General features: G+C 42.3%; 1 protein-coding gene across 1 annotated transcript in view; it reads right to left on the bottom strand.

Moving 5' to 3' along the window:
* Positions 1–730: 730 nt before the first annotated feature.
* LOC103601665 (biotin--protein ligase-like) overlaps positions 731–21338 on the bottom strand; it is a 39198-nt gene continuing 18590 nt past the window's right edge. Inside the window, exons 2-6 of the mRNA XM_008586084.1 lie at positions 11144–11211; positions 9241–9401; positions 7138–7252; positions 4317–4530; positions 731–1407 (exon numbers count right to left, since the gene is read on the bottom strand). Coding sequence (XP_008584306.1) covers positions 1236–1407; positions 4317–4530; positions 7138–7252; positions 9241–9401; positions 11144–11207 — 726 coding nt within the window. The 5' untranslated portion in view covers positions 11208–11211 and the 3' untranslated portion in view covers positions 731–1235. The remainder of the gene's footprint in view (positions 1408–4316; positions 4531–7137; positions 7253–9240; positions 9402–11143; positions 11212–21338) is intronic.

Genomic DNA, 21338 nt, shown 5'->3' with positions numbered 1-21338 from the left:
AGTCTGAACGTCATCTTTTAAAGATACGCACACACATGCATGCAGGCACACACACACATTCTCCCTCCAAACTAATGGTATTCAGTATCAATAACATTTTCATTCATGGCAATATAAGGAAAAAGGGAGCGAAAAATTATGACTTACTAATAAAATGGCATGTATTCTATATTCTATGCACTGCAAGGTCTTGCAGGAATGCTCCACCTTTCAAAGTGAGCCCGAAACTGGCTTAAAAACTTCAATTCCTCCCTGGCATGTGGTATAGAGTGAGTCTTCATCTCCAGCTGTGAAAGCCAAATTATCCACCCACGTCCACGTGATGCCTAATCAACACTTTAAGGATTTTGAACTTGATCCCATCTCTTCACGATCTGTAGTAAATTTAGACTTAGGAAAGGAGAGCTCACATAATAATGTCAAAATAATTGACTGATTTCCTCTACAAGGTCATTGCAACCATACCAGCTAGATGTATTTAGACAGTGTTACCAGACCACACCACTAGGCAGAGAGTAACTCTTGGGAGTCTACCTTCTCTTTTCTTCATAGACAAAATAATAAAACAACAACCAAGTGCCCATGCACACTCTCGTAGAAGAATCCCTCCCTGAATGCTTATAAACAGTGATACCATACCTCTAACTCACCACTGGGCTGGTTGGGAGTCTACCTTCTCTTTTCTTCATAGACAAAATAATAAAACAACAACCAAGTGCCCATTCACACTCTCGTAGAAGAATCCCTCCCTGAATGCTTATAAACAGTGATACCATACCTCTAACTCACCACTGGGCTGCAGAGCGTTTTCTGATTTGTTTCTTAATAGTCTAGGGGTAAAGATCACCACCATTGGAAAAACATAACCCATTGCTGTTTCCATGTAAAACTTCCCCTCCCCAATAAACATAAATGTAAGTCTGAGGGGCGAAGGAATTTCACACCCTTCATTCCACAGCATCTTAAACACCAAATAAAATGACAACAACAAAACAAACCTACAAAAACAGAAAAATTGAAAAAAAAAATTAAGGAGTTAACATGAATTGGGCGAAGGAAAAATTCACTTACAACTCTAAATTAGTTTTGGAGACCCACGGGTGGGCGAGGAAGGGCGGCGGCAGGGAGCGGGACGCTGGCCTCGGGCCCCCACATCCCAGCTGTGTCCTGCCACTGCCCAGGCACCCTGCCCCATGAGTGAGGCCCCCAGGTCAGGCCTGCAGTGGCACCTGGCACTACGGCTGCTTGGGGAGGATGAGGTTCCTCAGCATGTCAAAGGAGTTGCCATCCGGATGCACAGTCTCAACCTCGCTGCCCGCCTGATGAACCTGAAGGAAGCCAGAATCGTCCAGGCCCACTATGGACACCACTGGCCCCTCGGTGCTTCCCAGACGGACTTGCTGACCACTGCAAATGAAGAACAGGGCACGGTCAGTGGGAAACGTGAAGGATGGGCAAAGACAATGAACTGAGTGATTATCCGTTACAAAAAGGGGCTGGGGGTGTTGTGGAGAGGGCTCAGGCCAGCTACACGCACAATGCAGCCCCGTCTGAGCTGACTTTCTCCAGCCCCTCTGAACTGTTTCAGTAACTTCCTAAATAAGCCGGCGGTGGACAGTGGGACAAGGAGCTGGCGTTTCTTCCCTCATGCACAAGGCACTCCTAATTCTGCTCAGCTGTGAGGAGGGCTTGCAACTCTTCCTCACTCCCTGGCACATTTAAGAAACACCGTGCAACTCTCAGGGTATTTTGGCTGAGTTTGGGGGGAAAGAGGCTGAGCTGACAAGAAAAATTTTATCTTATAAAATAAACTTGGGTAGCATCAACCACACACGAAACTCATTCTGATGCTACTTCTTTTAAATATTTTCCAAATATACCTGCTAAGTTACTTCCTTGTTAACAATTTTCAAAGCATAGATTTTTCCCCCAAATCTTTATTTTGAAGAATTTCAAACCTACAGACAAGTTGAAAGAATAATACAATAAACCCAGTACTTCCTCCACTTCTCTGAACACCACATGATAATGTTTTCCATGTCTGCTTTCTCTCTTCATGCTTCACACACAATTTTTTTTTTTTTTTGCTGCATCATTTAGCAATAAGTTGCAAGAATCACGACATTTTTATGCATAAATACAACAGTCCCCCTTTATCCTTAGTTTCACTTTCCACGGTTTCAGTTACTCCAGGTCAACATTGGTCCAAAAATTTTTAAATGGATATTTCCAGAAATAAATAATTCATAAGTTTAAAATTGTGCACTGTTCTGAGTGGTGCAATGAAATCTCCTGCTGCCCTACTCACTCCCACCCGGGACCTGAATCCTGCCTTTGTCCAGTGCATCCACATAGTCTACGCCACCTGCCTGTTAGGTGTCTTGGTCATCAGATCAACTGTCACAGGCTCACAGTGCTTGTGTTTAAGTGACCTTTATTATACTTAATAATGGCCCCAAAGCACAAGAGTAGCGATGCTGGCAATTCAGATATGCCAAAGAGATGCCATGAAGTGCTCCTTTAAGTGAAAAGGTGAAAGTTCTAGACTTAATACAGAAAAAAAAAAAATTGAATGCTGAGTTTGCTAAGTAAGAACAAATCTATTTGTGAAATTGTAGGAAAAAGAAATTTGTGCTAGTTTTGCTATCGCACCTCAAACTGCAGAAGTTATGGTGCATAAATGCTTAGTTAAGATGGAAAAGGCATTAAATCTGTGGGTGGAAGGCATGAACAGAAACAGGTTCCCAATGACAGCAGTTAGGTTTGGTACTATCCGAGGTTTTGGGCTCGACTGGGGATCTTAGAATGTGTCCCCCAAGGATAAGGGGGACTACTGTATATTAGCATGAACTCCTGAGACAAGAACAATCTCCTACAAAACCATAACACCATTATCAAGAAACTCAATCTTAACACATTATCGAATTTTATCTAATATACAGTCCACGTTCAAATCTCCCACATTGTCCCATTAATATCCCTTGTGGCTATTTCCCCCCACCTAGGACCTACTTATGGATCACACGTTACATTTAGTTGCCACGCCTCTTCGGTCTTCTTTAACCTCAAACAATTCTCCCACCTTCTTTTTGTTTGTTTGAAGACACTGACATTTTCAAAGTGTACAGTCCTGTTATTACACATCAGTGGTTCTCAAACTTCAGTTGCATGAGAATCCCCTGGAGCATTTGCTAAAACAGAGTGCTTGGCCCAGCCCCACAGTTTCTGATTTAGTAGGTCCAGAGTGGGACTCGAGAATTTTCATCTCTAACAAATTCCCGGTTGAGGCTGCTGTCACCTGGGAGTCACGATTTGAGAACCACTGTTATCTAGAATGTTCTACAATTTAGATTTCTCTGATCGTTTACTCACAGTTAGAATCAGACCAAACTGATTTTATTCTCTCTTGTGATGCTGCATTCTTCCCACTGCATCCCATGAGGAGGCATGAGATGCAATTATTGGCAATGCTAAATCAGTCAAGGTAGTGTCCACTAGGTTTCTCCACCAGAGAATTATAGTCATGCATTCCATAAGGACATTTTGGCCAATGATGGATTGCATATACGATGGTGGTCTCGTAAGATTATAATGCTACATTTTTTTTTTCCTTTTTGTCTTTTTTCGTGACTGGTAACGGGATCTCAACCCTCGGTGTCGCGCCCGCACCGTGACCGGCAACGGGATCGCAACCCTCGGTGTCGCGCCCGCACCGCGCTCAACCAGTGAGCAGACCGGTCTCTATATGGGATCTGAACCCTCGGCGGGAGCGCCGCCACGCTCCCAAGCGCCGCACTCTACCGAGTGCGCCACCGGGCCAGCCCGATAATGCTACATTTTTACTGTACCTTTTCTATGTTTAGATACATAAGTACTTAGCATTGTGTTACAATTGCCTACAGTATTCAGGAGAGTGACATGCCGTCCAGGTTTGTAGCCTAGGAGCCATAGGCCATACCACACAGCCTAGGTGTGTAGTAGGCTGTACCACTTAGATACATAAGTACTTAGCATTGTGTTACAATTGCCTACAGTATTCAGGAGAGTGACATGTCGTCCAGGTTTGTAGCCTAGGAGCCATAGGCCATACCACACAGCCTAGGTGTGTAGTAGGCTGTACCACCCAGGTTTGCACAGGTACACTTATGATGTTTGCACAACACCAAAACCACCTAACGACGCATTTCTCAGAACATACCCCCATTGTTAAGCAACATGGGACCCTATTCAGACCAGTGCTCCATTCCTCATTTTAAGACTCTGAACTTATAACTTAATAAAGGAATTTAAAAGAATGAAGATGAGCTGGCACTGACCTGTGTACCCAATATTTATAATAAAGGGGAAGAACACCATTGGGCCCTTGGTCCTGAAATGTGTCAATCAGTTTCTCTAGCACAGTCACAGATCTGGCAATGAGAAAATCCGCTCTCAAGGGCTTCAGTTCTGCTTTGTGCTGCTTGTTGTATTCTGCGATGAGGTCATTGATGCAGATGGTAGGGTTACTGTTGGTCACATTGAATCCACAGCCTACACAAAAACAAACAATTGAAAAAATGAGCAGCTGAACAGATTGCTGACATCACACGTTCCTACCCACCACCTGAAGAAAGTTAGAGACTTTACTGTGGACTTTCTGTTTCCTTGCCCTCATTTCAAATTTACTGTCTCTGGCCATCTTATATCTTTGAGACCATCTTGCCTCTCATCCTTCCTTTATTATTCTTGTTCAAGACCATCTCAACCTTACTGCAAATAAGAAGCTGGAAAAAAAAAAAACAGCCACATTTGATTGCATTTAATTCAAGCTATTAATGGAACAAAATTTCTTAGCGTTGTTTCTGAAATAACAATCCCTCAAGTGATCTAGCCAAGAACTGTAGCTCTGCACTGAGCCCAGTGAAAAGTAAAATCTCTTGTTTCTTTTTCTATTTGAATAACAGAATACATGCTCGAAAACAGAATTTTACTCAGGTCTTAAGGAATAAACTCTGGATTCAGAGATTCCAAACCTCGGTCATAGTGCGATCCTATAACACATCTTTTAATACTTTGTCCATGGAAGTCTTTGGTGCTAAGGTTATGCTCCTGGCAAAGAGCCAATGCACAGTCAGTGGCTCTTTAACAGGCTCATAAACCAAAGCTTCAGGAGGGTGCATTCCCAGAGGTGGTGTCTGAATAGGCTAATCTGTGCTGATCCTTAATACTACCATCCTCTCAGGGAGAGCTTAGCATCTTCAGAAAAGCTGAACCTCAGTTTTCAGCAGGGCCCTGAACCAAGCTTAAAGAGGTCTTCAAAAAGAAATGAAATCCTGCAAGAACTAGGCAGTAAGACTATCATGCTTTCAGTGCCTCTAAGAAAAAAATTCCCCAAATATTTGCCTTATATAGAATGATGACATTTGTAAGAACGGTATTCTTTGCTAAATGTTCTACCATTTTCAGTAAAGGGAAGGAAAGGATTGATGGGCCTCCGATTTAAAAAAATGTATATACTGGCTATTAAAAATGCAAGCAATGTAAGATACATATGGAAAAAACAAGTAAATATAGCATCTGAGACAGATTTTACAATTGTTCATTCAACAATACGTAAGATAACTAAAGCACACTGCCATGGTTTGAATGTGCCACCAAAGTTCACGTGTTGGAAACTTGATCCCCAATGCAACAGTGTTGAGAGGTGGGATCTTTAAGAGGAGATTAGGTCATGAGGGCTCTGCCCCCATGAACAGATTAATGCCATTATTGTGGGAGTGGACTCCCGATAACAGGATGAGTTTGCTACCTGCCTTTGGCTCTCTCTCTTCCTTGCTCACCCTCTTGCCTTCTACCGTGGGATGACACAGCAAGAAGGCCCTTGCAGAGGCTGGCACCTTGATACTGGACTTCCCAGCTACCAGAACTGTGAGAAATAAATTTTTCTTTAGAAATTACCCAATCTGTGGTATTCTGTAATAGCAACACAAAATGGACTAAGACAGCACCTATTGAATGTAAGGTGTCAAATTCAATGCTGTATAGTGCTGAAAATTCTCCCTTGCATTCAGAAAATTAAAATTCCCAGGGAGAATAGCAACACTGACTACTGTCAACTTAGGCTGTGTCCTTCCAAGGACCAGAAGGACTCCTGCTGGCATCTCTGAATCTTTCCCCGGATAAAGGCTCCCTCCCACCTCCCCATAACCTTAAGAATTTAATAAAAACTATGGATTCTCCCCATAGGAAAATGTTTCTTTTCCCCCACATGATGAAATTCTTTAGCTCCCTACAGTCATCCATAGGCCTCCTCAATATCTGTAGACTCTACACAGGAATCTCTGCGTCTTGTCCAATTATTCGTGTAAAGATGGGAAACAGAGCTTTAAGGGTATGAAGTAGCTTGTCCATAATAATGTCGCCAGTTGGTAGCAGAGCTGGAAACATAAGCCTTGTATTCTTCGGTTGGCACTTCAAACACACAGTCACATATTTTCTATCCATTACTGATTCCTGCATACCAACGAAGTTCTACTGGGCATTAGGGGAAGGCTGACAGCTGGATGACCAAGGGCCTAAGAACTTCTGGAATTCCCTCTGAGTCCATTTCCTTGCCTGATTTGAATGTGCTTAGGTGAAATGGAGATTCTTTATCCCACTTTGACCAACTGGGAGCTTCTTCAAAAGGTCAAAGAGAAGGCAACATTCTCATGGCCTGGGAAGGTCAAGTTAAGAATGCAAGACCACCAGGAGAACTATCTTAGAAATCAACTTTCTTTTCTCATTACAGAATGGTACATTAAACTTTTATTTTCACCATTTCAAATGCAATAAGAAGCAGGAGTATTGTAAGGTGTAAGAAAATGCCCATTTCATGTGATACCAATTTGGTGGTTTCCATTGTCATAGATAGGAAAGGCTAAACCTCTTGAAGCACTTTCAACCAATCTGGTCGTCTATGCATACATATCATGCTCTCCAACTACAAGACTCAAAGAAAAAGTAATCTCATATGACTATCTGCTCCTCCCAATGGAGGCATGCAATAAACCATTTTTATTTTTGTTGTTTTATTAACCTAAAAATGCATGCAATAAACCATTTCTATTTTTGTTTTATTAATCTAAAAATGCTGGGGGAAAAGTTTTAAACACTTACCAATAAGTATATAAAACGTTTCTCCCATAAGTGTTGAGTTAACCAGAACTCCACCAATCTTCATGAGGTCACTGTAATAAATATCGTTGGGCCACTTCACTCGTAAGTTGATATCCTAAAGGAAAATCTTCACATTAATTAAGCAATCACAGGACACAAAAGGACTGGGTGGAGTCATCTAGATAAAAAGGAAGATGAGCAGAATACTCTCAAAACTAATAAAACATAAGTCCTCATCCTCCTTTCTCAGACAGCTAATAGCTTCTTGGGGACCATGCACAGGTATTAAAGTACCTCTTGGGGCTAGAAGTCGAGAGACCTGAAGAACATATTCAGCATAAAACCCAGCATTCCCCCCACCCCCATCACTGTTTCTCATCATCAAAAACACTTCCTGAAGACACCTACCTTGTGAATCAAGTTCATTATCTCAGAATCAACAACAACCATCAAGTACCTATCATGTGCTTGAGTACATATCATGTGCTTGGAGCAGGGGCTGGGAGAGAATAACAACCTCAGAGTTCATTTTCTTTAAGAAGCTCATGCTCCAGAGACAAAGATGGCCCTGAATTAACCAACATCATAAAAGGCAGGTAGGAACGATTTGAATAGGATGCTGTGAAGATGCAGAGGAAGAACTGATTTTACTGAGTTATTAGAGAAAGGGTTGCAGAACTGCTGACAGTTAACCTGGGTAACAGAAATGGACTTGTCATGAAGAGTGTGACCTGGGGGACTCTGCCTATGCCCCAGTCACAGTGGAATGGACCAAAGGTGGACACTGCCTCAAGCTAGGCCACCCAGACCTCTGCTTCCCCACTGTAACTCTGTCATTGGGACACCAGACTGAGTTAGACCTTGGGGTGTCAGAACCACCAGGTCTCATAGACCCAGGGCTAGCAGCCAGGTTGTGCCATCTGTGGGTAAAGAAAGCCTGTCTGGCAGACATGAGGCTTGAAGAAAGACACTCAGCAAAATAAAGCCATGAGACCAGCGAGTAGCTGATGGCCTCCAGGTTCCGCGGGCTAGCAGCCAGGTTGTGCCATCTGTGGGTAAAGAAAGCCTGTCTGGCAGACATGAGGCTCGAAGAAAGACACTCAGCAAAATAAAGCCATGAGACCAGCGAGTAGCTGATGGCCTCCAGGTTCCGCAGGGCTGGTCTTCCTGCACTGTGAGCCAGGCACGGCACCGAGCCCCTGCTCAGCTCTAGTCTATGTGTTACTCACACCAAGCCCAAGTGTTGGTGTTAGTATCATCCCTATTTAACAGAGGAAGACACTGAAGCTTAAAGAGATTATGTGGCTTGCCTGGGGCTATACCACTGGGAAGTAGCAGAGCTGGGATTCAAGCCCAGAACTTTGTGACACCAAGCTAGGTGCTTAACACAGTGCTCTGTAGCCTGTTGCTTCCACGAAACACCCTTCACACCTTCCAACAGGCCTTCTTTTTACCTCAGCCAGGTGGAGCTCACCTGCCCTAGCACAGCAGTCTAGATTGGGAACAGAAGGAACAGGAAGCACAAAAGTATAAATAGGATGTGGGGTGTCACAATGACCCATAACTGATAAGGAGCTTTGTGTTTCTCTTCTGTCTAGAATAGGGGATCTCGATGGTGGGGAGAGGCATTTGGAAACGCTGGGAGACAATTTTGGTTGTCACACCTTGAGGGAGTACTACTGGTATCTAGGGGGTAGAGGCCAGGAATGCTGCTCAATGTCCTATAACGCACAGGATGCCCTCCTACAACAAAGATTAGGGGCCCAAAATATCAGTAGCTCCAAGGTTGAGAAGCTCTTGTCTAAAAATTCCATAACTTGGAGACTTTGGTTTTTGTTACTCTCCCAAATTGTCAGATCTAGTTAGTTAATGAAGCCTCTTATGATGCAGGTAAACAAGAACTTTGATTCAAGGATGAAGAGAAGGGCCACATTCATTCAGACAGCTGCTGTGATCCTCCCGTGTATAGCACTTTGCTGCCAGCTTTGCAACGGGCAGATTGAGGCTCTACACTCACCAATAATTCAGACGTATGCTACAAACAAAAACAAGCTCCCTTTGCATGCTCAATAGGGATGCAAAGGGGAATTAAACCAGACATACCTGATACTCAGGAATGGACCTTACTGCCTCCACGACAGCCAGGGACATCAGATGCTGGACAAATGGAATCCTCTGTCCCAGCTGGGACCTCAGTGGGATGGAGACGAGCAGAGTAGAAAGAGCACATCCTTCAGGGCTCAGCCAAGCATTCCTGCCCCGCCCTGGAACACAGGCCCCACTGGGAGACGTGCCTCTTCACCACAGGAGCATACGCAGACACATGCAGTGCAGACAACGTGACTGAGGACTCAGAACCACGCACGGGAGAGATGTCCCATTTGAATAAACCTGGACTTATTAAGATGCTTGGACAGTCTGGGGTTAACTCAATAGAGAAAAGCTTTTGAAAACTTGAAGTCCTGTTGCTGAAAAAGTTTCTGATAATTAGCATAAGGTTCTGCCTCTATGAGCATATCATTTAAGCTTTGATGATTCAAAATCTGACAGTGTCTGAAAGTCACTCTAAGATTAATTCTCTCCATATGGTCATGAAGGTCAAAACAGAGCTGGGAAACTGGGCTGAATCTATGATGATCCAGGAGAGGTCCTGGAAGCCGCTTTTTGAAAGTGATCCCTATGGTGGTGATGGTCAGACAACCCAGTAAATATACAAAAAACCAGAGCTGTACACTTTATTTTTATTTATTTATTTTTTTAGTGGTTGGCTTGTATGGGGATCCAAACCCATGACCTTGATATTATAAGGCTGCACTCTAACCAACTGAGCTAACCGGCCAGCCCAGCTATACACTTTAAATGGGAGAACTGTATGGTATGTGAATTATATCTCAGTAAAGCTGTTTTAAAAAATGAAAAAAAGTGATTTCTGATATTAATTCTGTGAGTTGTTACTTTTTTTAAAGTAGAAGGCAGGAAAATAAAATAATCAAAATGACAGGTATAGTTAATCAAAGTTCTCCTATAATGTCCTTTTGTTTTAATCCACATATTGAGACCCACAGCTATTGATAAAATGAATTTTTTTCTTTTTGAGTTATGTTCAAGAGACATGCTCAAGAGAAAGAAGTGGGAAACAGTAGATTCCTTATTTCTTTGCCTCTTTTGAGAAAGTCCTAAGAGCCTCTGAGGGTTGAAAGCATACTTGGGTCAGCCTGGCGCCAACTGTGGGCAGGAGGAGTGGGGACCAGCCATCCTGCAGAGCCCCATCAGGTGCCTCCTGCACCCACACAGAGCAGGGAACCAGCTCACACCCAGATCCCAGGTGGGTTCTGGGTGGATGCAGGCTCATGCCTCCAGGACAAGCAGGTGGTGGGGGCCCTGGGCAGTCCTCCGCTTCTCTGTGGTCATTTTGTGAACGGGCATTGACTGAGGGCCTGCTACATGCAAACTCCAGTGCCAACTGGGGTGGGGACTGGCAAGTGAAAGGCCATGCCATGTGTAGACATTCAGTGTAGACACAGAAGGCACCTCACAGAAAACCTTCAGGAAAATAAATGTTTCTAGAACACAGTTACAATTCACAAATTGCAAAGCCCAGAATGTGCTGGAAAGAAGAATTTACAAGATGTAGGTAATCAAATCTTAAAGTCATCACAAGCAAATGTCGAGTGATTAATAATTATTACGTTTGAGAGAATGCTTTAATTCTACTAAGAATAAATCTACCAATCACTGTTTCCTTCCCTCTTCCTCCATTTCAGGGGGTCATGAAAACAGAAACGACTTCTAACTTGAGTTATGTACGTGATCAGTACACACCATCGACAGGCTCTCTGGCCACAGGAGTCACAGATTTCAGTCAGGGGGTCATGAAAACAGAAACGACTTCTAACTTGAGTTATGTACGTGATCAGTACACACAATCGACAGGCTCTCTGGCCACAGGAGTCACAGATTTCAGAAAAAAAAAAAATAACAGCAACAATAACAAAATATAACTGACCTTTGCCCTGGGTTTGCCGGACTGCGATCGCTATTAAACCCATTTCCTGAGGCATCTCGAACATCAACCTGCAAACAGTGAGAAAGACTGGTCAGCCAGAACAGGGATGCACACAAGAGAACCAGCAGCTCAGACAGTGAGGGTGACAGCGTCTGTATTCATCTGCAAGTGTGTGGCTAGGAAAAGCCAACTTCGGGTTTCAACAATCTGCAGAAATGCAAAGCCAGGAGGGACACTGCCCTCCACTGTAGCCTCTGCAGTGACACTGACTGAAAAGGGATGAAGAAAACACCATTTAATAATCAAAAAGAGGGTGCAGGTGTACCTGCCGGAGCTGTTAGTCTATGTAAGACTTGGCTAGATTATATTTCATCGGAATATCCTATCAAGTGCTTTCTTCCCCCTCCGATGTGTGCACCTTCTTCAAGTGACAACTAGCAATTCCTGACATTTGTTTCTAGTTACGGTGCATTTCTGTTCGAACACAAGAACACAATCATAACAGAAGTTTCTGATTATTCAGAAAACCAATATGGTGGCAATAAAGCCGTTTAAAAGATACACTATCCCTTGAGAACTAATTATGTTTTAACTATAGTAAATAAATCTACACCTTCTGAGAACTCAGGAGGACCCTGGATCATTTTAGGCCTCAGTTCTGCTTTTAAAATGGTTTCATTTAAAAGAACACAAATCTCCCTTTGGGGGACAGGCAGAAAAGCATACTACATCTCCACCAAATGAGTCAACATTAGCTTTTCTTCACAAAAGGAAAGGGGAAAAAACACACAACCCCTCCCTCTGAGAATTTGTTCCAAGCCACGTTCTATGTACTGCAACTGCAGACTTAAGGACAGCTTTCCTCTGCATTCCTGGTAGTTGCTGATCAGGTACTAAGCACACTGAGATTGTGGCAGGATTTATTAAAGAGAGCTAGATCAGTTTGCCTGTTTGTCAGTGCAGCCGTGAGGGCCTCTGAAATAAGATGTTTTTAGGGAGGGGAGCAGCCAGGGCAGGGATGAGGAAGGGTTGGTCTCTTGTATTAACATAAAGTTTCCAATAATAAGTCTCTAGTGATCCACAGCACCCCTGCTCAGGAGAAGGGGCTCTAAAGAAAGACCACGCTCTGAGAAGCTGTCCATCCTCTTCTCTGGGCTAAAGGAACCAGGTGGAACTTTACAAATGGCTGGAACTCAGTAAGAAAAGTAAAATGCTTAAAAGCAGAGAAAAACCACACATGGCATCCCCCTGTGCACCAGTGGTTCTCAGAGCTCAGCCTGCTGGTGTGTGCAGCCCCCGGGTTAGGACAGGGGCAGCCCAGAAGACCCTTTACTTGTTAAGAAGACCCTGAGCCACGTGGGGCAGGGGCTTGGCTGGTGAGACAGCTTCTTCTCACATGGCTGCTGGAACAGGCACAGGGTACTCTCCATCAATGTGCCCGTCCCACTTCCATCTCATATGAAATACAGCTCCAGAAGTATTTCTCTTGGACTCCATGAATAACTCATTGAGATCAAGTGTGCCTGTACACCGCTAGGCTCCACCAATAAAGCTTCCTTTTCTCATGTCAGACAGGCAGAAAATCCTAAGAAGGATTCTTTGTCCGTGCAGGGAGTTAACATTGTTTTCCAGGAACCTCTGCTTTCTAGATGGCCTCAGCAACCCTCCACCTGGGTTGCTCAGGGGCTCTCAGAGGGGATGGGGGGGGGGGATGATGTAGCACATTGTGAGCAGATTGCAGGCAATCTAGGATGTTCTTTAAATAATCTCAGCAACCCTCCACCTGGGTTGCTCAGGGGCTCTCAGAGGGGATGGGGCGGGGGGGATGATGTAGCACATTGTGAGCAGATTGCAGGCAATCTAGGATGTTCTTTAAATAAACATGTAGACAGTAGACAGTCATATGCTGTAGCCAAAAATGGTGATGGTGGAAGGTGGGGGGCAGGAAAAAGGTGGTTCAGAAACCAAACACAGACTTCTAGAACAAAGAGCAACGATTAAGGGAACATATGCACTAAACTGCTAGAGGTTTGGCAGCAGTTAACAGGGCATATTAATGAGAAGAGGGAGTCTGCTGCTGAAGGCGAAGAGGAAATTCTGCAAGGAGGGAGACAACGGGGAAGGAGCTAATGCTTAGTCTGAGACAACTGGAGGCCGCCAGATTTATTTGTGCTATCTGAGATAACTCTGGGGGCCAAACCACACGACTCCCGTTCAACAAAGAAGCATTTATGAACTTGGTAAACTGCATTTCTGAAAATGAAGCTGCTTGAGTTTGCTTTAGCAAAAAGGGGAAACCATAAATGCATTTCCAATCCTTAGCTGATGATGTCCTTACAAAAGAAAAAAGGGGAAAAAAGTAGGGGGTTATATAATGATTACCTCCCTGCCTCTGTATATTTCCTTTCCTCGTTGGCAAAGGTTGTGGAATAAAAGGTTTCTGTGAGTGGCAGCCGAGTGCATTCACTGTAGTACCAAAGGGGCACTCAAGAAAAGCACTCTATTTTGTACTCTTGTGTTCGGAGTCTGAAACATCAGGAGCCCCGTACGGGTCACTTTGCAAATGAGACAACCTCGTGACCGCTTTGGTTACTGAGTATATACCACAGTACCCACGGGGTGCTCTGCCAATGGAAACATCCTGATTATCATGTGATCATTAAGATTAAGCTTCAATAATTAAGACTAATCCAGGAGAAACAGGCCAGCATGAATTAGTGAAAAATGTGAATGAACAAAAATTTAAATTCAGATCCAGTCCATCCACTTGGGGTTCTGAACCTAAGGAAGTAGTCCACATTCGCCACAGGGTTATAAAAGAAATAATTTGAAAATAACCTAACTATTCAATAGGGGAATGATTAAATAAATTATGGTACATGAATTCAATGGAATGACTTGTAGTCATTAAAAACGATAGTTATAAAGACTATGTAGCAACATGGAAGAAATGCTTGCAATAGAATTTTTTTTTAATGTTAAATAAAAAAAGATATAAAAACTACATATACTTTTATTCCGATTATGTAAAATTCATAGAAGAGGGAGGGAAATTTGACAAAATATTAATGGTGGCTATATTAGGACGATTTTTTTTCTTTATTTTTAAACTTTTCCTTAATATGATTGGTTAGCTTTTAATTTAAAAATTGGGAGGGAAGGAAGATTTTGAAATTTGGGGGGGAAAAAAGCATGGTTTTTACATTTAGATATAATACTTGTAATTAACTAGTCATAAATATTTCTAAGGATAAGACCAAAAGATCTGCTTTAAAAATAAATAACACAGTCAGTAACAGTTACCTGCAGCACCCATTTTATTATAGCTAATGAGCAACAGACTATTTAATAGTAACTGCTGAGCAGAAATTCTTAAAACCAGTCTGTTCATATGCAGACAGCCTTAAATATTTTCTTTTTGACCCAGAAACTGTACTTCTAGAATTGAATCCTAAGGAGTATTCAGAGAGGGAAACAGAAGAATTCAAAGATACAACTATTCACTACAACATTACTGATACATTGTGAAAAATCAGAAACAATACAAACAGTCCATGATAGAGTAATAAAAAAAAAAAAAATCATTATATCCCCATGAGACTACCGTATAGCCATCCGAGATACAGGCAAACGTCCATAGGACATTATTAGATGATTTAATTAGGATGCACAATCCTTTCTACAACATGATTCCAATAATGTTTTAAAATATGCTTTTTAAAATTATTAGGAAATATTCCAAAATATTAGCTGTGGTTATCTCAGGGAGTAGAATTATTTGAAAAATATAGTAAAATACAAAGCAGAAAATAAGTCATCCAGTTAAGTCCATCTTCTCATTAAAAGTGTATATTCTAGAATCTTTCTCCTTTTAAAAAAATAACATAGATACATTTAACAAAATATGTTTCTGACGACTGGAAAGTTTTTATTTTGGAGCTATTAAAATGATGTTGTAGATGTATAATTATGGACATTCTTATTATTTTGATAAGTCCAAAAAAAAAGGAAGGCTTAAAAACAGTATCATAGTATGATTCCCTTTATGTAAGATGTTTATTTATAGAAGAACACAGGACACATAGTAGCAGTGGTTATCTTTAGAAGGTGGAGGTAGATTTATATGATGATTTTAGTTTTTTCTTTATATTGTTCCATGTAATCTCTGAATGGTAAAATTTCAAGTGGTTTTCATTTCCTTTTTTCTACTTTTCTGAAATTCTCAATATTTCTACAATTGGAGCATATTCATTTTATAATCAGGAACAATGTTATTTTAAAAGGACTTATTTACTTAAACCCAGCTTTTCTTCTAAGTAGGTTAAACCTATGTCTGCCAGCTCGCTAACTGGCAAAACAACCTCTTTTCCATAGTGATCAGAGAGTCACAGTGAGAGGGTGTCCAGCTGCAGGAGGCTTTTCCAGGCACGCCTTTCGGATCACCCTGGAACCTGGGTGACACACATGTGGCCATGCCATGTCAGGCGTCCCCTGCCAGTCTGTGTGGCCTGTGCCGAGGCCATTATGAGGCTGGCATTCACAGCCACTGGGGGCAGCTGGCCTCTGGAAGCCACTCATTGTGCCATTCTTTATCTGCATGAAGAAACCCACCCCGTTGCAGTAAATCCAGCGCATCCATCCTGGGGCACCATGAGCTTGGTTGGCTCATGGTTCTTTTCAGCTCTGGAGAGCGCAGCCTGGCACCATGCTGTGCTTTTCTTTCTTGTCTTCTTTCCCCTCCCAATTTTCTCAGTTCTGACTCCCTTTTCTTAGCTGTCAGAGAGATACATATTCTCAGGCATCCCCGCCCCCCCCCCAAGATTTTCCATATGTGGAAAAAAAACTAAACAAGGGGGTGGGAAGGAGAAGCGGGGAGAAGGGGGACCCAGGTAGCAGCTACACATGTAAAGTTCACTACTTATTTTTGATTTTTAAAAACTTTACCGAAAGATGAATTCTCACTGTTGACTTCTGTGTAGTTCATAGGAAATAGTGAACTTTACTACAAAAAAAACTTTTTTTAAATGTATTGCATTGTGAAAACCAACCATTCTAAAAAGTTAAAAAGCTAAAATATCAAGATATTTTATTTTTTTTGAAAAGTCTTACTTCAACAGTACAATAGATTTTTTTTTAAAGCTACCTTCTAGGCAGGAATGCATAGTATTGTGTTTTGAAAGAAAATGAATAGTGGTTTCTGCTAAAAACACCATCACATAAAATGGAGTGAGGCCTGTGGGAGGGACATGGTCTGGGGTGGAACAGGCCAGACCTTTGACCTGTGACTTCTGAACTGACGGCTAGGTATGTAGGCACAAAGCTGAGGTTGGTGGTCCCTACGAAGCTCGGTCCTATTCAGAGACCCTGGGGCTATTATTCCTGGCAGCTAAGGAAAGGTTCCCAAAGAAATATCACGGCAAAGTGGAGACTCAGGGAATCAGACAGATCTGGACTCAAATCCTAGTGCTGACATGAACTGACATGGACTAAGGGACTCCATCTCTCTAAATCCCTCAGTCACCTATAAAATGGAACGTTTTGTGTAGTTTCGGTAAAAATGACATATGATGGAATACACAAAGTGGTCTTGGTGATGTAGATCCCAGAACTTCTTGCTACCAGAAGACAAGGAAGGCCTCCCATTACCTCCTCCTCCTGGGAATACGGAGGGTGGTCAGGGAGAGGGAGGGAAGGAGAGGAGCCACGGAGATGCGTGTGTGCTTTAGATTCTTCAAAAATTCTACAGATAATGCCTTTCCTCTCTCCCCATTCCCCTAACCTCTCATAACTACACACACACCTGGGCTAAAACTTTTAGGTGACACTAACAATTGGGGTCACCAAATCTTCACTTCAACTCTAGGACCCCCGAACCCACTTAGCCAGGCTATTTGGTTGAATTAGCAATTTGGTTGACTTTCTTTAGGTTATTATTTACAAATAATGTTGGTCAGTGATGCCCACAGGCACATAATACAACGTTTTCTGGTTTTTTTTTTGTTTTTTTTTTGTTTTTTTTGTCTTTTTCGTGACTGGTAAGGGAATTGCAACCCTTGGCTTGGTGGCGCCCGCACCGCGCTCAGCCAGTGAGCGCACCGGCCACTCCTATATAGGATCCGAACCCGCGGCGGGAGCATCGCTGTGCTCCCAGGGCCGCACTCTCCCGAGTGCGCCACGGGGCCGGCCCTACAACGGTTTTATTGATATATTCTTCCATTATGCTCTGGATTTGACATTTAAAGCCATAAAGGCCCTTCATCAGCCCACTATTTTGGTATCTTTAGGTCATATCCCCCTCATCCTCTCTTGGTATATAACAAGCTAAGTATTTCATTTAGAGGCAAAAAGGGAATTTGGACTGTCAAAATCAGAGCCATCATGATCCTCCCCCTCCTAGTTCTGCCTATGCAGAGGTCCCTTCTGCACTTCTGTTTAAGGATGCTGTGTCAGGCCCTCTGTTAGAGACACCTGTTTAATTTTTCTATCTCCTAGCTCTTAGGTTTTTGGTAATCTACCCACAATCTCCAACATCATAACAGCACACACACCACTGCTACATTACTTCATTGCTCATAGAAACAAATCTTCTAGATCCAGAATGAGGCCCCTTTTTACTAAATCAAGCATTTATTAATGTTGGTCTGTGTTATTCAATCAAGATGAACACAGACCATTAATTCTCACCTTGACACTTCACCATAAATACTGGATGCCTGACCATCAATGAACTTTTACCTTAGACCGGTGCCATTACAGAATTCACAGACAGGCAAGACGGCTTGCGTAGACTGAAATTGTCATGACACCCACAGCTGCCTCTGTGGCCATACCTCAGCGACAGTCCTGGTCCCATAGATCCTCGCCTTGTGACGGCAAGCCTTGATTACAACCACATATCTGAACTCAGACTATGTTCTCACTCCTCCACTAGGAGTCTCCAGATCACAGGATCTTCTCAACCCACTTGACAGGCTGATTAGATCTCGTAAATATATCTTCAACCAGGTCCTGGTGGAGAGTGTCTACAAGCCATCAACATGAATCATCTAACCCAAAAGAGGGCCTGCTACTGAGAAATGCTACAGATGTTTCAGAAATTGGACACTGACTCATCTTGACCACATGGCAAGCAGACGTCTGGGAACTGTTTTCCTGCAGGCACTGGGTAGACGTTTCATTTCGACTGGTCACCTGAAATTGATACCAAGTTTTTGCACAAGTGGCGCTTTATCCCATATAAGCCTCACAGAGCTTTGAAGATGGCTTTCTATCACAGATGAGGACACAGTATTGGAAAGCCAAAACCACTTCTAAAAGGCCACATAGCCATCAGGTCACAAACTCAAATCACATTCCGGTCAGTGCTAAGGCCCATGCTACTTTTTGTTTGTTTTTTACCTCTTATTTTGAAACAATATCAGACTTATAGAAAGGTTGCAAGAATAGTACAAAGATTATGCCCTTCTCAATCTAGCACCCAGATTTCCCAAATGTTAACTTTTCACAATAGATGCGTTCTCCATCTGTCTATACATATTTTCTGAACCATTTGAGAATAAGTTACAGCCATAATGTCTCTTTAAACCTATATACTTCAATGTAATCTTCCTAAAAATCAAGGGTTTTATCTTACATAATCACAGTACAATTATCAAAATCAGAAAGTTAACATTGACAAAACACTATTATCTAATCCAGGAGCCAGAGAGCTTTTTACGTAGAAGTCAGATAGTAAATATTTTAGGCTTTGTGAGCCATATGATCTGCATTGCAGCTACTCAGTCCTGTTGTCGAACAGCAAAAACAGCCATGCCCGTGTTTCAACAAAACTTTACCTATGGACACATAAATCTGAATTTCATATAATGTTCATGTGTCACAATATCCCATTCTCTTTTTTCACTCATAGACTTTATTTTTTAGAGCAGCTTTAGGTTTATACAAAAATTGTATAGAAAGTACAGAGTGCCCATATGGCCCCCCAATTTCCCTATATTAACATTTTGCATTGATGTGGTATATTTGTTATAATCCCTGAACCAAAACTGATATATTATTTTATTTTATTTTATTTTATTTTTTGTCTTTTTCTGTGTCCGGCAACAGATCGCAACCCTCAGTGTTGGCCCCGTACCGGACCGGGGACCAGCAACGGGATCGCAACCCTCGGTGTTGCTCCCACGCCTCGCTCAACCAGTGAGCGGGAACCGGTCTGTATGTGGGATCCGAACCCTCGGGCGGGAGCGCCGCCGCGCTTCCCAAGCGGCGCACTATCCAGTGCGCCACCGGGCCGGCCCCTGATATATTATTATTAACTAAAGTTGATAGTTTACATTAGGGTTTACTCTTTATGTTGTATATTTTATGTGTTTTGATAAATGCATAATATCATGTAGCCACCATTAAACTTTCATACAGAATAGTTTCATTGCCCTAAAAATCCCATGCCTCACTTACTCATCCCTCCTTCCCTCTCTCTGAACCCTGGCAACCAATGATCTTTTTACTATTTCTATAGTTTTGCCTTTTCCAGAATGTCATAGATTTGATTCTTTAAAAATTTTCTTCCAGGGCCAGCCCGGTGGCGCACTCAGTAGAGAGTGGCGCACTCGGTAGAGTGCGGCACTTGGGAGTGCGGCAGCGCTCCCGCCAAGGGTTCGGATCCCATATAGAGACCGGTCCGCTCACTGGTTGAGTGCGGTGCCGGCGCGACACCAAGGGTTGCGATCCCGTTGCCGGTCACGGTACGGGCTCGACAGTGAGGGTTGCGATCCCGTTACTGGTCATGAAAAAAGACAAAAAGGAAAAAAAAATTTTCTTCCAACTATTTAAAAACATAAAAAGCATTCCAGTGGCACAAAAACTGGCAGCAGGTCAGATTTGGCCCAAGTTTGCCAACCCATGATCTAATCTATAGAATATATTCAAATTTCATGCATTGTTCTAAAATCCTCTTTAGAGCAAACACAATCTTCTTTCTGATCTAGGATCTAATCCAAAATAATTTGTTGCATTTAGTTGTCATGTCTCCTTTAATCTGGTTCAGTTCCTTAGTCTTACTTTGTCTTCCACGGTTGAGACATTTTTTGAAGAGTAGGGGCAGTTCTTTTATAAAATGTCCCTCAATTTAGATTGTCTGATGCCCCCTCATGATTAGACTCCACTTTATATTTTTAGCAGAAATGCAGAGAAGTGAAGTTGTATCCTTCTCAGTACATCATATCAGAAGGCACATGATGGTCTTGGCTTATCCCAATACTGGTGATGTTAACTTTGATCCACTTGGTTAGGTGGTGTGTGCCAGGGTTTCCCACTGTTTTTCCTTTGTAATAAATAAGTACTTGTGGGGAGATAAATCGGTTTCTCATAAAATTTAACCTATTAGTTTTAGCACCCATGGAAGATTCCTACTTGAATCAATTATTTATTCGATGATTGCCAAATAGAGATTTTTGCGATTCCATCATTTCTTCTATATTTACTTGTTGGAATTCTACCATAAGAAAGAGATTTTTCTTCTCTCCCACTTCTTTATCTTTTTATTTATTTATATCAGAATGGACTTATGCATTCTTATTTTATTCAATAGATTATATACCTTCTTATCATTATTTATTTTGATACTCAAATTGCCCCATATCTGGCAAACAGAAGCTCCTTCAAGCTGATTCCTACTGTCCATTCACCCATCCATCTTAAAAACCCATGAGTTCATTGAAAATACCAATTCCAATCTAACACCACAAGGTTTGTCCTAGCCTTCCCCCTTTCTATATTTATAAATTCTTTCTGCAATAGTGATACATCTAGCTCCCATTATCTACGATATATTTACTTATTTGCTCAATACACCAAAAATGGTCTCAGAATTGCTGATGCACACTAATATGAAAAACCCACCTACTAGCTACAGTTCAACATTTGCTTACAGTTCTGTTTGTCTTTAGCCGGAGGGTATATAATCAAATATTGTGTTTAAAAGTTCCTTGGGTCTGTTCTTTTTTCCCTTCTTTTTAGTGTGGTATGTTATTTGTCTAAAATTAGGGTAGGTTTAATCGTCCCTTTGTATTGCATTTTAGTTTCCCCTGCCCCCACCAATCCTTGTTTCTTTACTTTTTAATTTGGTTCCAAGAATCAAAACTGTACAGAATAGTATACTCTGGGAGTGTCACATCCCCCCCCCCCCCCCCCCCCC

This window comes from Galeopterus variegatus, unplaced genomic scaffold (assembly GCF_000696425.1).
Source record: "Galeopterus variegatus unplaced genomic scaffold, G_variegatus-3.0.2 Scaffold3824, whole genome shotgun sequence".
Taxonomy (NCBI): domain Eukaryota; kingdom Metazoa; phylum Chordata; class Mammalia; order Dermoptera; family Cynocephalidae; genus Galeopterus; species Galeopterus variegatus.
This window is presented reverse-complemented; position numbering and strand designations above follow the sequence as displayed.